Genomic DNA, 14343 nt, shown 5'->3' on the forward strand with positions numbered 1-14343 from the left:
CAGCGGACACAACAATTTTTTTTCATCTCAGATTTAGAAAGAAAATACCACACTCCTTAAGATTACTTTTTATCTCAGATTTAAATAAAGCCTGAAATATTACTGAGAGGAGGAAAAAAATTATTTTTAACTTCTGAATTTAATAAATTGTTATTCGTTACAGGTCCTTAACAAAATTTTCCACTCTGCAGATATACATATAAGCAACAAAATAAAATTATGATTTTCAAAAGTTCCATCTAATCTTCTTCAAATATTTGGAATTTTGATAAAATAAGGAATTAAAAAGGCAAGAAAAATTTAAAAAATAAATTCTTAATTTTCCAAAATTTTAGTTGCTTGCTTATCGACTTGTTCATAGACTTGTTTATTTCATTTTTTTTTATTTCAATTATTCTATTAAGTTTAAAGTATACGAAAATTTTACATGATGCACAAAAAAATTTTATAAAATTGTTTTGTACATTCATGTTACATTAATCCTATTTCTTGCAATAATAGTCTCTGTCTGACCGTGTTAAAGTCACAGACAAATTTCAATTTATGGAGATTGGGCTGCAGGTCGGCACAGTAAATTCTTCTACAGGAGCTACAGCGTTTTAAAGGTAATTATGAAAATGACACAGAATGTCTCTTCGACGAAACGCCGCTGTTTTGGGAAGATAAAATGAATTTGTGATTGAACTTTTTTAATCTACTAAAAATTACGTCTATACAGAAATGTTTTGGTTCATGAAAACATGCAAAAAAGGAAAACTTTTCATCGATTTTAATAATTTTAATTAAAGTGGTAAAACCTCGCCAAATTTACGTTTCGTTGCCGGGCAATTCTTCTCAGAAACTTGGTTCATTATTTAAAAATGAAGGTTTAGCTTCGAACTAAGAAACTCAAATTGTGGCTTTTATATTTTCCTTTCCGTAAAATCTGCGAGAAAAACACTTAGAAGCAAACATTTAATTATTTTGAAGCATTACAAGTATGTTATTTATTTTGAGGTCATTAGAATAGTTAGACCCAAACGTGTTTGTACTAAATAACACTGAATTGCGATAATTTCTAAAGAACAACTGATTTATGCAAAGTAGAGTTCTTGACAGCCAACCAGTAACAATGAAAACAAATGTATAGGATATGGTAGAGCAGTACTCGTTATCTGTACAAAAAGCAATTTACGCAATCTCTTTATTCATTCGAAAATTCATAATGCTAGGAGTTGACCAAAACAGCACCACAGGTTCTTGAACTTATTTCTATGAAATTCAGTGTGTTGTTGCAATAATTAAGTGTAAAATGTTAGCAAGGCATCATTTGAGTTCTTACGATCGTGGACGAGCAGTTAGACGACTGGAAGGATGTTAAAATGTCACCACTGAGACCGCAGTATCGGGAGTGTAAAAAATGTCCTCTCGCGATTTAAAAAGACAGCTGAAGGTGGAAAGAGATACCACGTGATAGCATACCGGTGGTCGTTATAGGATCACCACCCCGCAAGAGAACACCACCTCTCAGAACTCACCCTGTTTGCTTTCCCAGTAGCGAAAGTGAACAGAAATGTCACTCCTAGGCAGATAACTGCAGGCATTGCAACCCCTACCGGTACACATGTTATCTCACGGCGATAAAATCAAGTTGGTTTGCATGCACGGAAACCTGTTCGATGCATCCCGCTCTAACCACGCCATCTCAAGAAAGATTACGTTGGTGTAAGGAACGTATTGGTTGGGGTAACCGGTAAAGCTCCAAAGTGTTGTTCTCGATCAGATCTCGATTCACTGAGAAAAGTGATTCCGGCTACCATTTAGAGTGGAGAGAGACGGGAACACTTTGAGCAGAACAATAGGCTTGTGAACGTAATCGGTCGTATGGCCCACACCTGCTGGTATTGGCAGGCATCAAGCTCAATGGCTGAGCACCACTTCACATCTTTGAGCAAAGTAACGTTACATCGCAGTGGTATTGCGGAAAAATTATTCTGGATCATATTTGTTTTTTTAGGGGTGTGGTATCTCCAGACTTTCTGTTTATGGACGGCAATGCGGGGTTTCGCAAGTGCGCCGAGATATCAGATACACTAGAGAGTAAACACATTGACAATATGCATTAGCCTGTGTCTTCCTCGGGCCTAAATACTATAGAGCATTGCTGGGATGCTCTTGGCAAACGTGTTTCACAAAGAACAACCGACTTGACATTTCCAAACCGACTTGAGAGAGGAGTGGGACAATATCCCACAAGGACTCTTCGATTGTTTAGTGGACAGCATCAATAACATAGATGCAACATGTGCATTAGTGTCCAAGGTAATCCCACATCTTACTGAGGTACTCCTTTCTGTTTCATTCTGGCAAGAGGACTAATTTTCCAAGGTTGTTTGGAAATCGCCAAATGATCATCTTTTTTATTCTTAATTTTACCATTTCTTGATATGTCGATATCTGAACTACTTTGCATAATAATAAATTCACACTGTCTCTATTAAATATGCACTTAGTTTCATTTCATCAACCAACGTCTATTGTTAATTATTCCGAGAAATGTAACTGTTCCTTAGCAATTGTCATGCAGTATATAAAATGATAAAATAGAAAAATACCAGTCAACATAAAGCCCTAGTGACACAAAAACTTCTGCAAGTATTCAAGCCATAAAAATAGGTAACAAATAAGCAAATTAAGTAATTAGATGGAAAATTTTAAAATTTAAAATTCAGTATAAAATTTAATTAAACATTCTTGTTTTTACCATTACGTGGAAACTAATACACTGCCAGAAAATTGAACCGTAGTATTTGTACCTTAAACCATATTATCATGCAAAATTATTACATTATATATATATATATATATATATATATATATATATATATATATATATATATATATATATATATATATATATATATATATATATATATATATTGGATTGGGTCGGTCGGTACCAAAATATCTTTTGTTTGTTGAGACGTGTTTAAAAATAATGAAATCTATTTTTGGTCATATATTGTTAAATTATAGGACAAAAACAAGTATAAGAATTAAGTTAGCACTGTACACATTTTTTTCAGACTAGTCACAACTTGATTAATATTTAAATGATGATATCGTAGAGAAATATTTATGAAACTTGTTTAACCAATAATGAATTCTAGTATTTGTCTTTTAGCATTAAATTACTTTTTGAAAAATAATTTAGCTAGTACTGCACATTTATACATAAAATAATTTTAATCTAATTATTATGCTTCAAAAAATAAACGAAGGAAAATTATTCCATCGGCTTATTACCGAAATTTTAGTTTCCATAAAACAAGAGAGGCATAATCCTTCCATGGCAACGAAAGAGTGGAATCTAATATTGATTACTCATACATGTTTCAGATTGTGGAATGTTGCAGAAAATACATACAAAAGTAATAAAACATTAATTTATGTCTTTCTTCAAAGTCCCCTGATGTTTTATGAGTCTTCTTTATTACGCTCTCAACAAGAAATTCTGTAGTCTTTTCGCTCTTTATTAGTCAATACTACGCTCAGTTAAGCATGAGCGAGTAATCTTTCGAAGATTTTTGCCTGAGATCATAAGCTGCGTGAATAGAAAAATAGAACTTTTATGAAGGAAAAATTTCTTTTTAATGCTGCCGAGAGACAATATAGTTGACTCCCCAATTGAATTTGGTTGCTTTTATTTTGATTGCCTCCCACAAACTTCGGTTCAAAGTTGAACAACTGTGAATTGTAAAATTTAAAATTTAATCAAATTTTAATAAGATGTGAAAAGAATATCATGGTAAATTTTAATATAGTGTTTAATTCATATCATATTTCTGAATTGATCATATTTAGCTGGACTGTAATATCGCATGGATATTTTTTCCACTTTAAATTAATTAATTTGCCACTTTAAATGTGTTAAATTAACTATATTTTCGTTCAAAATGAATCCTAGTACCGCACAAATTTTATGCAACCTTAAATAAGTATATTAAGTTAACCACATTCCCGATAAAAAGTATTTACTTGCAAAAAATTTGCCAAACTATATGTTTCCGATTTTTTGTAACAGTTATTACCGAGTTTTAATTTTTCTAACGACACATTTAACGCAAACAATCTGGTTAAACAGACTTGGTTCTAATAGAAATTAATTCAATATAACATTAATAAATAATAATAAAAAGTAAAGTTAGGATTTAAAACAATTATTTGAGAATTTTACATCAGTTGCTGAATTTTTGACACCCATTTCTTAACGAATTGATTTTATTATGAAATAAATTCAAACCAAAGCGAACTTTTCAGCTTTCAAGTCGAAAGAATAAATCGGAGATAAATTTTGAACGGAATTTCCGACAGGGACGTAAACTTAGCGGTCTCTGGAGAATTCAAACTATCGAAAATCTCTTTATTAATTTAGCATGCAGAAGTTTGGTAGTAATAAGTTTTAACGTGTAAAAGAAATTAATAATAAATCATATTTATTTGAAAAATTGAATAGGACATTATTTTGAGTATAAGTAGCTTGATTTAAACTTACCATTGCTGAAATATTTATGAAGAATATTATATTAATGATTTGCTGAAATATTTACGAAGTTAATCCGAAAAGTCAGTAACCCATAAAATGAAACGAAATCGGAAGATAATAATTTCAATGGAAACAAGAATATTTCAGGTATTTCTCAACATACGAACTGCCGGAATCACAATATTTGTCATATTATAGCATAAGGTTTTACCTTACTGTATTAGAGAAGACTTCCACCTCATAATGGCAACAGCGATTCGTGTTTACATACGAACCACCTCAATCACAACAATTTTCTTATTCTAAGAAAGTTTTCACATTACGGTATAATAGAGACCTGAAACCTGGGAATGGAAACAACGTGTCGAGTTAACAAATGAACCACAAGAATCTCAACATTTTTCTTTTTATGAGATAAGGTTTTAAATTACAGTATTAGAGAAGTCTGCTATCTGATAATGGAAACAGTGAGTCGTGCTTACATACGAACCTCCGGAATTGCAACATTTGTCATATTATGGGATAAGATTTTACATTATGGTATTATGGAGAAGTCTGCCCCCTGATAATGGAAACAGTGAGTCGTGTTTACATACGAACCACTGGAATCGCAACATTTGTCATATTATGGAATAAGTTTTTACATTACGTATTAGAGAAGTCTGCTATCTGATAATGGAAACTGTGAGTCGTGTTTACATACGAACCACCGGAATCACAACATTTGTCATATTATGGGATAAGTTTCTACGTTACGTATTAGAGAAGTCTGCTATCTGATAATGGAAACTGTGAGTCGTGTTTACATACGAACCACCGGAATCGCAGCATTTGTCATATTATGGGATAAGTTTTTACATTACGTATTAGAGAAGTCTGCCACCTGATAATGGAAACAGTGAGTCGTGTTTACATATGAATCACCGGAATCGCAACATTTGTCATATTATGGGATACGTTTTTACATTATGGTATTATACATTATGGTATTATGGAGGTCTGCCACCCGGGAATGCAACCAGGGTGATGTACACCTTTATATGTAAATTCAATGTAAGATATATTTATATAAATATATAGAAATATTCTAGAGTTAAAGGGAATTTAAACATTTTAAAACAGAATTTTCATTTTGTTTGAACCCCCAGAAAGTTCTAAAGCAGATAATTCCCACTGGAAAATAATAAAATGAGTAAATGACCTTATAGATCGCACTGAGGAATCAATGAAAAATTAATCTCGAAGTTCAGATCAAAACAAAAAGTAAAATTAAAGATAAGGACAAAAAAGAAAGTACTAAGCAATTAAAGGTAAGAGTAGAAAAAGCATGATCATAAATTTCGCGCTTACTTTCGAAATTGCTTACTTGGAACTCAAGAAGAAGACAAACAGTGATCCGCAAACACGTGTTCTGTGACCTCAGCGCCATTTGATCGTGTTTATAAACATGATGGCGTCTGAAAATCGAGCTGCAACATAAATTAGAACGTTAATTAACACGAAATATTTTAAATACAGTGCCGTATCGCGCATTATTTGTTGAAATATAATTTTTTCTCGTCCACGTTTTTTAATTAACCCAGATTTATTTCTTATTTGTGTATTTTTTTGTAACCGTGATATATTTTTGTTTTGTGTACCTGGCACCTTCGATGCATAATTAGTTTGCTTATGATCTACATGGGTCCATGCCTGTCTTTATGTTAAGTAAGAAATATATAGTGGAAGAATTTAAATTTTTGTTAAAGAATCTTTTTGGAAGAATATAGAATGTGTCACTTAAAAAGAATGATTCTAGACGAGCTTGGCTTAATGGAAATAGATGGGGGGAAAGTTGCTAACATTAGAAAATGCCAGGTTTCAACAACCAATCAGGGTCGAGACATTCACACTACGCCACTTGTAGGTATCACATTGCCATATATGTGATAAAGAAACCGCGAAATGCATCGAAGTGAATGCATTTATTTTGCGAATTCACTTGGAAATAGATTTCTTGTAAATAGTATAATACATAATAGTAAGTAGTACATTCTCCCAATATTAAACAAATAATTTTCCATATTTATAAGTTTCTGAAACATTTGTATTAATAATTTAAAGTGACCCTCCAGAATAAGGATTGGAAATTATGAAAAGTATTGTTTTGCTTAATTAATAAAGTAGTTAACTATGCACGATAAAACCCAAAGTACTTGACTGTTTAAAACAACAATTTCGATTCAAATTTCTACTTTATGGCCTTAAGCTCCATTTCATGCTATTATATATCCGTTTAGAATAATAATGAAACTCGGTGGTAAATTAAATGAAACCATGGTAAAAATAATAAATATTTTCTTCCAAAACAAATTAAAATTGTCATTTCTCTATCGTCACTGTCAATGCAATTAAACGATTAAGTAACCAATTAGTAAAATAGTTCGTTCATTTGTTAACTCAACTTTAGGAAAGATAATTAAATTATACCCTGATTTTAAACTTGTTTTTGACTGTCGAATTTTGTGTTTAGTTTAGCTATATTTTCAATACGATATTTCTATTCTCTAATTAAACTATTGGTCTTCCGTCGAAAGTGAAATAGAATGTCAAAAATACAGACATGTTTTGTCAATAAACTTAAAGCAAAATGAAATGAATAAGAAACTTTATTTTAACACTAAAGCTAGAAATTAGGATAGTTTGGCCCAAAATAATACAGTAATGTTTCCAAAAGAAATTCTTTACTTCAATGGAATATTTTGATCGTTGAAGTTTGACCATTTACAACAAAGCATAAACCAAATCGAAGATAAATAAACCGGTTTTTTCTTACAAATATTTAATATTTGTATCATTAGGAATGTGGTAGGGGCGAGTGGGGTCAATTGTAACATTTTTTACTTAACTATTTTTGACTAACAAAAAATCCAATACATTATTAGTATTAATTGACAGACGAGTAAAGTAGAATATCCTCTACTAGAAAAAAAAGATAAATACCTTATTTTAAATGTTATTATATTAGATATTAACAATTTCTGAAAGTCGTGTACTTGTTACAATTGTCCCCACTTACGGGGTAAATTGTAACAGTTCATAAATTCAACTAAAGCATAGTTAATTATACATATTATCATAGTTGTGATATATTTTTTATAGATCAAAATGGTAGTGATATTTTAGGAGTAAAAATAATAATGAGCAGAGACCTAAAAGGTTAAACTTTTAACTTGAAGGGGTTAAAAATTTTAATTTATGCTGTGAAAGGTGACAAATAAAATAATGCACATGCAACATAATATAAATGATATAGGAAACTATTGGTGGTTCTTAAAGAGTTAAGTAATGGTTTGTAAGCATAAGATTATTTATTTTCAGCTGTTACAATCGTCCTTTTACTTATTGTTACAATCGTCCCCAAAACGCCATTTCAGCTTCATTTGTTAAAAACAATGCAAGTTAATTTACAAAACTAATTCTTTTTTTTTTTTGAAATCTAATTAAGGTGTCCACTTTACATATTCAGTTAATAATTTTTATTTTTTTAAGCAAAATTACTTTGTTACAATGTAATATTCTAATACCAAAAAAAGTACTTACGTAGCGTGAAAATATCTTTTGTGATGTAACTCTTTCAAAAGTACATAAAAATGGTTGCCAGCAGGGGCGTACAGGTAGATTTATTAAATACACCTTGTGCGCCACCTAGGAACCAAATCTGGAACCCGACACTCAAAATCTTTGCTCTGTTACAATCGTACCCTGTTACAATTGATCCCAATCTCCCCTACTCATCAGAATTGAAGTCAGTTTTAAATGACGTGTGAGTACATTCCAAGAAATTTCCGTAAAATTCGAAGAATTGGCTGTTATTATTCTCCGAACATATATAATTAACGGGAGGCTCCGCCCCTTGTTCGCTCCACTGAACAACCCCTGTGACTGCCTCTCACTCACCTTTGTTATTTTTCCTTAAAATACAACATTTTTTTTAAAAAAAAATCATCATTTGGTTTACAAAATATTCACTTATCATAACTTTAAAAACCATAATTTAGTTTATCATAATTAAATAAACAATATTTTAGAAAACCGATAATTTAGTTTATCGAATAAATATTAAAAAATTAATAAACTGAAAAAACAGTTTAAACTTCAGAATATAGAATGTGTGGAAATAGTAAATGAGAAGTTATTTTACTTATCAACTATCTATAGCGATAACGTTATATGGTTTAACAGTTGAAGTTGAAAACAATTCTCACCGCTCTTGAGATTTTCATATTTTTTTTAAAAAAAATTCTATTATATTATATTTTCCATGAAATTATCTTTGAATAAAAGAATTTTCCGAAGTTTCACAAAATTTTCAATGTGCACAAGATTTTCAGTGTGCATAATATTTTCAATTCTCTTGAAAAATTCCCAAGATATAGTGAAATATGCAAAAAGTAAAATTATCATTAAGGGGTCCAAACTTTTAACTGCAAGCCTGGCTTCACTATTGGGACCATACCTATATTTCTACCTTTATAATTCTTCTCTATTCCTACCTCTATATTTTGGGGGTCGAAAATCCACATCCGTCGCAAAAAAAGTATGTTTATTCAGAGACAGCACGTTTTTGTGCCTGATTTCGCAACTTAAAATATCGTCTGCACTTTGAGTCTCATATTCGAGGTCACTTCTTCTATCCATTAAGATTGAGTCTTAGAACGTAAAAATCCGATCGTTAGATCAAAAGTTATTCAGGGTGGTCCGTCTATTTTTTTTGCTCTCTCTTCACATAATTTTGATTTCCAAGGCATTTTTCGAGGGATAGTTGTTATGCAAACTGTCTAACTTTTGTTTATTCCGTTGCTTTTGTTTTTGTTTTTTTAATTGTTATCGTACTGTTTGTTTGTTTCATTTGTTATTTTTTTATTTGATATTTCTAGTTTGATGTCGCTTATGTGATTGCGCGGAGTATTTTTACACTCCAGTGCATGATGTGTTTATCAAGTGCTGCTGCTAGAAGCGATATTAAAAAAACTATTTCAATTTAAACTTAACCATATAATTTAAATAAAATCAAAATGGTGATCCAATTAAATGAAAGATCATTATTTTCTCTTAACTAAAAAAGTTAGAAAATCTTATATTCTATATAATTTAATTCCCGCTTAGAAAATTAAAATTAAATGTATCGCAAACTTACTTTTAAATGAATAAAAAAAACTTTTTCTCATCGAGTTATTAATTCAGTACCTCGAAAGCTAAATTTTGCTACGATGTCATAGATTGGTTAAAGCCATGATGAGAAGCAAAAATACTGCTTATGTTGCAATTAGGTTCTTATAAATTATCAACGCCCCAAGATTCAGGCGTCATAGCATTCACCCCTAAAGTTACAGTTACGCAATGATATAGAAGAAATAAAATAAAGTTTATTAACTAAAAAGAAAAGAGTCCATGTATTATAGGATCATTGTATTTTTTAATCACCTAGTGCAGCATGATTTGGACAACCCTTTTATAAAATGTTATAAGCAATTTTCTATGAATCTGAATCTGAAGTAAAGTTTTTTCTTTTCAGAAATGCTGCAAACAGTCATCGAGGAAACAGTGCAATCAGAGGACTACACACCATCTGGAAGACTACTCTGGCTAGGCAATGGAACTCTCCGGCAACCGGATTTTTACGTCACGGTTAAAAACAACGTCGAGAAGAAGTCAACTCTTCTGACGAAACTTCACAATTTCGTGCTGAGGGACGATTTAGAGTGGAGAATTTCAGCAATGGACCATCCAGATAGTGTGAACAGTAGTAGTAGATCTAATTGGACTAATCCTTATTATCAGTGTGAGAGTAAGAAGTGGTTGATATCATACACAAAAATGGTAGTTGGAGATATGAATGAGAAACTACAGTACGGTGATAGGTAAGTAGGATTCTAAACTGATCGTAGATTGTATGCAGCGTTTTCGGTAATCATAGCCCTTAAGGTTGTTTTTCGAAAGCTCTCTAGTCGTATGAAATTATGCTTCTTTATGAATAATATGCTACTTTCATGATGTGAGTTTGCAACAGTTACTCGTTACTGTTAGGTCAAGTTTAGCCTATCCGTAGTCAGCACCCCCTATGTTTATTCTGAAAACGGCGCAAAACGTCAAGATGAAAAAAAGCCACTGTTTTGAAAAGCGTTTGTGGTCTACTTTTTAATATTTAGAAACAAAAAAAATGGAAATAAGGCATTGATTTTAATAGTTTATATCTAAGCAAAAAAATGTAGCCAAATTGGCGATTTTTTAAAAGTTTAATAAAAATATTTTAGTTATTTGTTTGTTCTAAAGTCCCAGATAATTCTTTACAGCAAGAGGGCATATACAGTTTTAAATTATAGCTTTGCGTAAGGCACTTGCTTGAATTGTAAGGCACTTAAAATGTGGGTATTTTTTTTCCTCTGCAAAAGAGCCACGAAAAATTGCATTAATATATAGATTTAGAAAACTTTTTTTAAGCAAATAATGCAAACTTTTTAAAGGTCTTAAAGGTATTTTTGAGAGTAAAAATTTGAAAGCTTTATTAAAGTAGAAAAAGTCACTAACAAAAAAAACGAGATTAAAGCAAGCTAAGTTTGATTACTGCTTTAAACTTGAAGGTGTGTCTTCTAGCGGTGTTGTTTGTCAATCGTGTTTGGAAAGTTTTGATCTCGGTTTACAATAATGATTCATTTGATTTTAATATATTAGTTTTATTTCTCCGCCTAATTATTGGCCTGCTACTTCTATTTGTATGTTTTTTTAATTGTCCTTTTACTTTACTTTTTTATAACATATATTAAGGGGTATCACGGATCCTCTTGCATGTTTTTTTCACTTCTAAACATAACAAAAATATTAAGAATATTTCTAAAATCATTGATGTTTGAAATTTTGCTACCAAACCTTAGGCACCTTTAATTTGATAAGTCGAAACCTGTCTAATAATTTTAGAAACTGAAGAGTTTTACGGGCCACACAATAACTCTGTTTATCATCATTATGAGAGTAAATTCCCGTCCAAATTAATACACATATTAACACAAAGCAAAACATCAAGAAAAATTACGTAAAAAGAAATTTATCTTTAGCTATAATATAATTAATTTATTTATTTGTAATATATATATATATATATATATATATATATATATATATATATATATATATATATATATATATATATATATATATATATATATATATATATTAATTACTCAAAGCAGACAAGAGTTTTTCTTCGCATTATTTTCATGCCTAAGTTTTCTTGTGATTCAAAATAAAATCCCTTATATGTACTTTGTATTACAATACATAAAAATACGAGAAAAACTGAGATCGGAAAAATAACTTTTTCCTGACAAATAAAGTTATGAATTTGACTTCCTTTTACTGGTACAATTTCCTACAGACTTCCTGTTTCATCAGATATTGTCAACGGTCAGTGCTTTCTTTCAGTGCTCACTGAATGAACTCGAAACAAAACAATTTTATTTTTATACCTTTGCTGTTCCTAGAACCTTCGAACCTTCGACCTTTAAACAAACTAAAACTGATAAAAATATTAAAAAACCGGCCTACATGCAAACGTCTCGAAAGAATAAATATTCGTAACTCTTGAAAATATCATATCTGCGAATATCTTACCTTATCATGTAATATATTGTGAAAACAATATGTTACGGATTGCATCTTACATGCAATCCATAACATCTTGGTATATATATATATACCTGATCTAATAACAAATCTTGTTATCGAAACAATATCCTCAGTTACTTTTAATTTATTCATTTTTCTTATTATTGTTTTGCTATTAAAACGGTAGAAGTTTGCTTTATTTATGAAATCAATTGTTTCCTCCCTAAAAAGCAAATCTTACCCATCAAGAAATATCTTGTTAATTGAATTTCATACCAAACAAATACATTATGCCAAGAAAATAAATTTTATTTTTTAACTGCCGTAGCACTGTTCTAGCAACACACATAAGCAGCTGCACTAAGTTTTATTAATAAATTTCAAAATAAGGATTTCAAATTAAGGATCAACAATTGAATAAGAAAGAAATTGTGTTTAGTTTTTTCAGAATCTTGTATTGAAAAACCTTTTATATGTAATCTAGTTGTGCATTCTCCATAAGTTACTGACTGTATTTTTAAATTTACATTTTAGAAACAAAGGCATTCGACCTCAGAGCTGAAACTCTGTCCTTAAAAAATAGGCAATAAATATTAAAAAAAACAAGTGAAAAAAAAAGACTTTTTGTTAAATTTACAACCGATTAGTTTTCAAAATGCGTAATAATTAGTAAAAATAATTTTTTTTAAATATTACATATTTAAGTGATACAATTTTACGATTACTTTTAGAAGTATTATCTGAAAATTATAAATGCTTTAAAATCAATTTGGTGTTAATCTTTTTCGAAATGAGATCTTCAAGTCAAACAAGAACAATGTGTTTATTAACTTGAGTAAATACGAGCCCAGTTTTGAAAACGCACTTAATCTTATTCTATCTCTTTAAGTACCAATTGCTTATTGAATTGAAATTTAATTAAGCAGGTTTTTCTTGTTTTACAGCTTGTACTAAACATTTAATTTTAAAAGAAATCTTATTAGAACACTCTCCATAAATATCGAAGTTAAAATTTGTTATGAAGAATTAAATAAATGACTATGAACATGTATATAAATCATGTATAACCATACTACCATATCACAAAATTATAGATAAATTTGGGACGGCACAATAGGGCATAATACAGTCACACTCTGCACCGTATGCAAAATCACGAAAATGATTTAAAAAACTTGAATTGCGTTAAACAGTCATATGACTATGGTCCGTGGTATGGTTTGAAGCGTAATCATGTGGCCCTTGGTTCGATACCCGGTTCGATACCAAGGTTGTTCATAATTTCCTCCACCTGTAAACACCATTTTTCTTTATTACAACTAGCTTCAGTGGTGCATGTTACTGCCATCTACCGGCAACTGCTTAAATTAAAACTTGAATACTTTCAATAGTGGAATAATTCATTTGTTCTTTTTTGCCATATTCGTCTTCGTTTTTTTACTATAACGCTTCGAAACCCCGGAGGGAATTATGAATAACCCTGTACAAATAAGCATTAATATACCATGATTAATAAAAATTATGATGAAAAATGTTTTTAAATTTTTTTTCTCTTAAACCTTTTATTCTCAGAAGCTTTTACGGTTTATCATTTCTAAACCCTTTTTTTGGTTTTCTCCAAAGCATAACTTTTTTAACGATTAAGAAATTATTGAGCTGCATTTCGTTATTTTTCGATATCATACCGTCGTAAAATATCGTGCAACAATAGTGAACTCTCAAATATTTGACGAAACTGCTTCCTTACTCGCGTCTTTATAAGTTCATTTTAGGAAATTTCTAACAAATTTGATCCAGTATCAAAACCATTTACACTATCTGAAGGAGCATAGTGGTTTTCTAAGCAGGCTTCTCGGGTTCGATAACTGAGGATTCGAGAATGTGGTGCTCATTCACTAGTACTTTTTTATTTCCTATTAAATTGTTCTTATTAATATGATACGTAATGCCTGATGTTTTTCGCTAAATTCGTACCCCGAAACAAATAAAGACAGTATTTCTTTAATTTGACGAAGTGTTTGCTCGGAGTTTTTGCCAACAATTAGTTTCGTCAATAAGAATGCAAGTTTTGCTCATTTTGAATATATATTTTATACAAAAAATAATTTTTATATCATCAAAATAAGCGAGCTATATACAATGAATCTGTTATTTGCAAAATACGCGAATTTCGA

The 14343-nt window shown here is 30.5% G+C and overlaps 1 protein-coding gene across 1 annotated transcript in view; it reads left to right on the top strand.

Annotated features, from left to right (window-relative positions):
• Positions 1–14343, top strand: part of LOC107456269 (putative G protein-coupled receptor CG31760) — a 263150-nt gene that overhangs the window by 175589 nt on the left and 73218 nt on the right. Inside the window, exon 4 of the mRNA XM_087153064.1 lies at positions 10083–10428. Coding sequence (XP_087009190.1) covers positions 10083–10428 — 346 coding nt within the window. The remainder of the gene's footprint in view (positions 1–10082; positions 10429–14343) is intronic.

This window comes from Parasteatoda tepidariorum, chromosome 10, assembly GCF_982258835.1.
Source record: "Parasteatoda tepidariorum strain Cologne lab strain chromosome 10, Ptep-v5.0, whole genome shotgun sequence".
NCBI classification, from domain to species: Eukaryota; Metazoa; Arthropoda; class Arachnida; order Araneae; family Theridiidae; genus Parasteatoda; species Parasteatoda tepidariorum.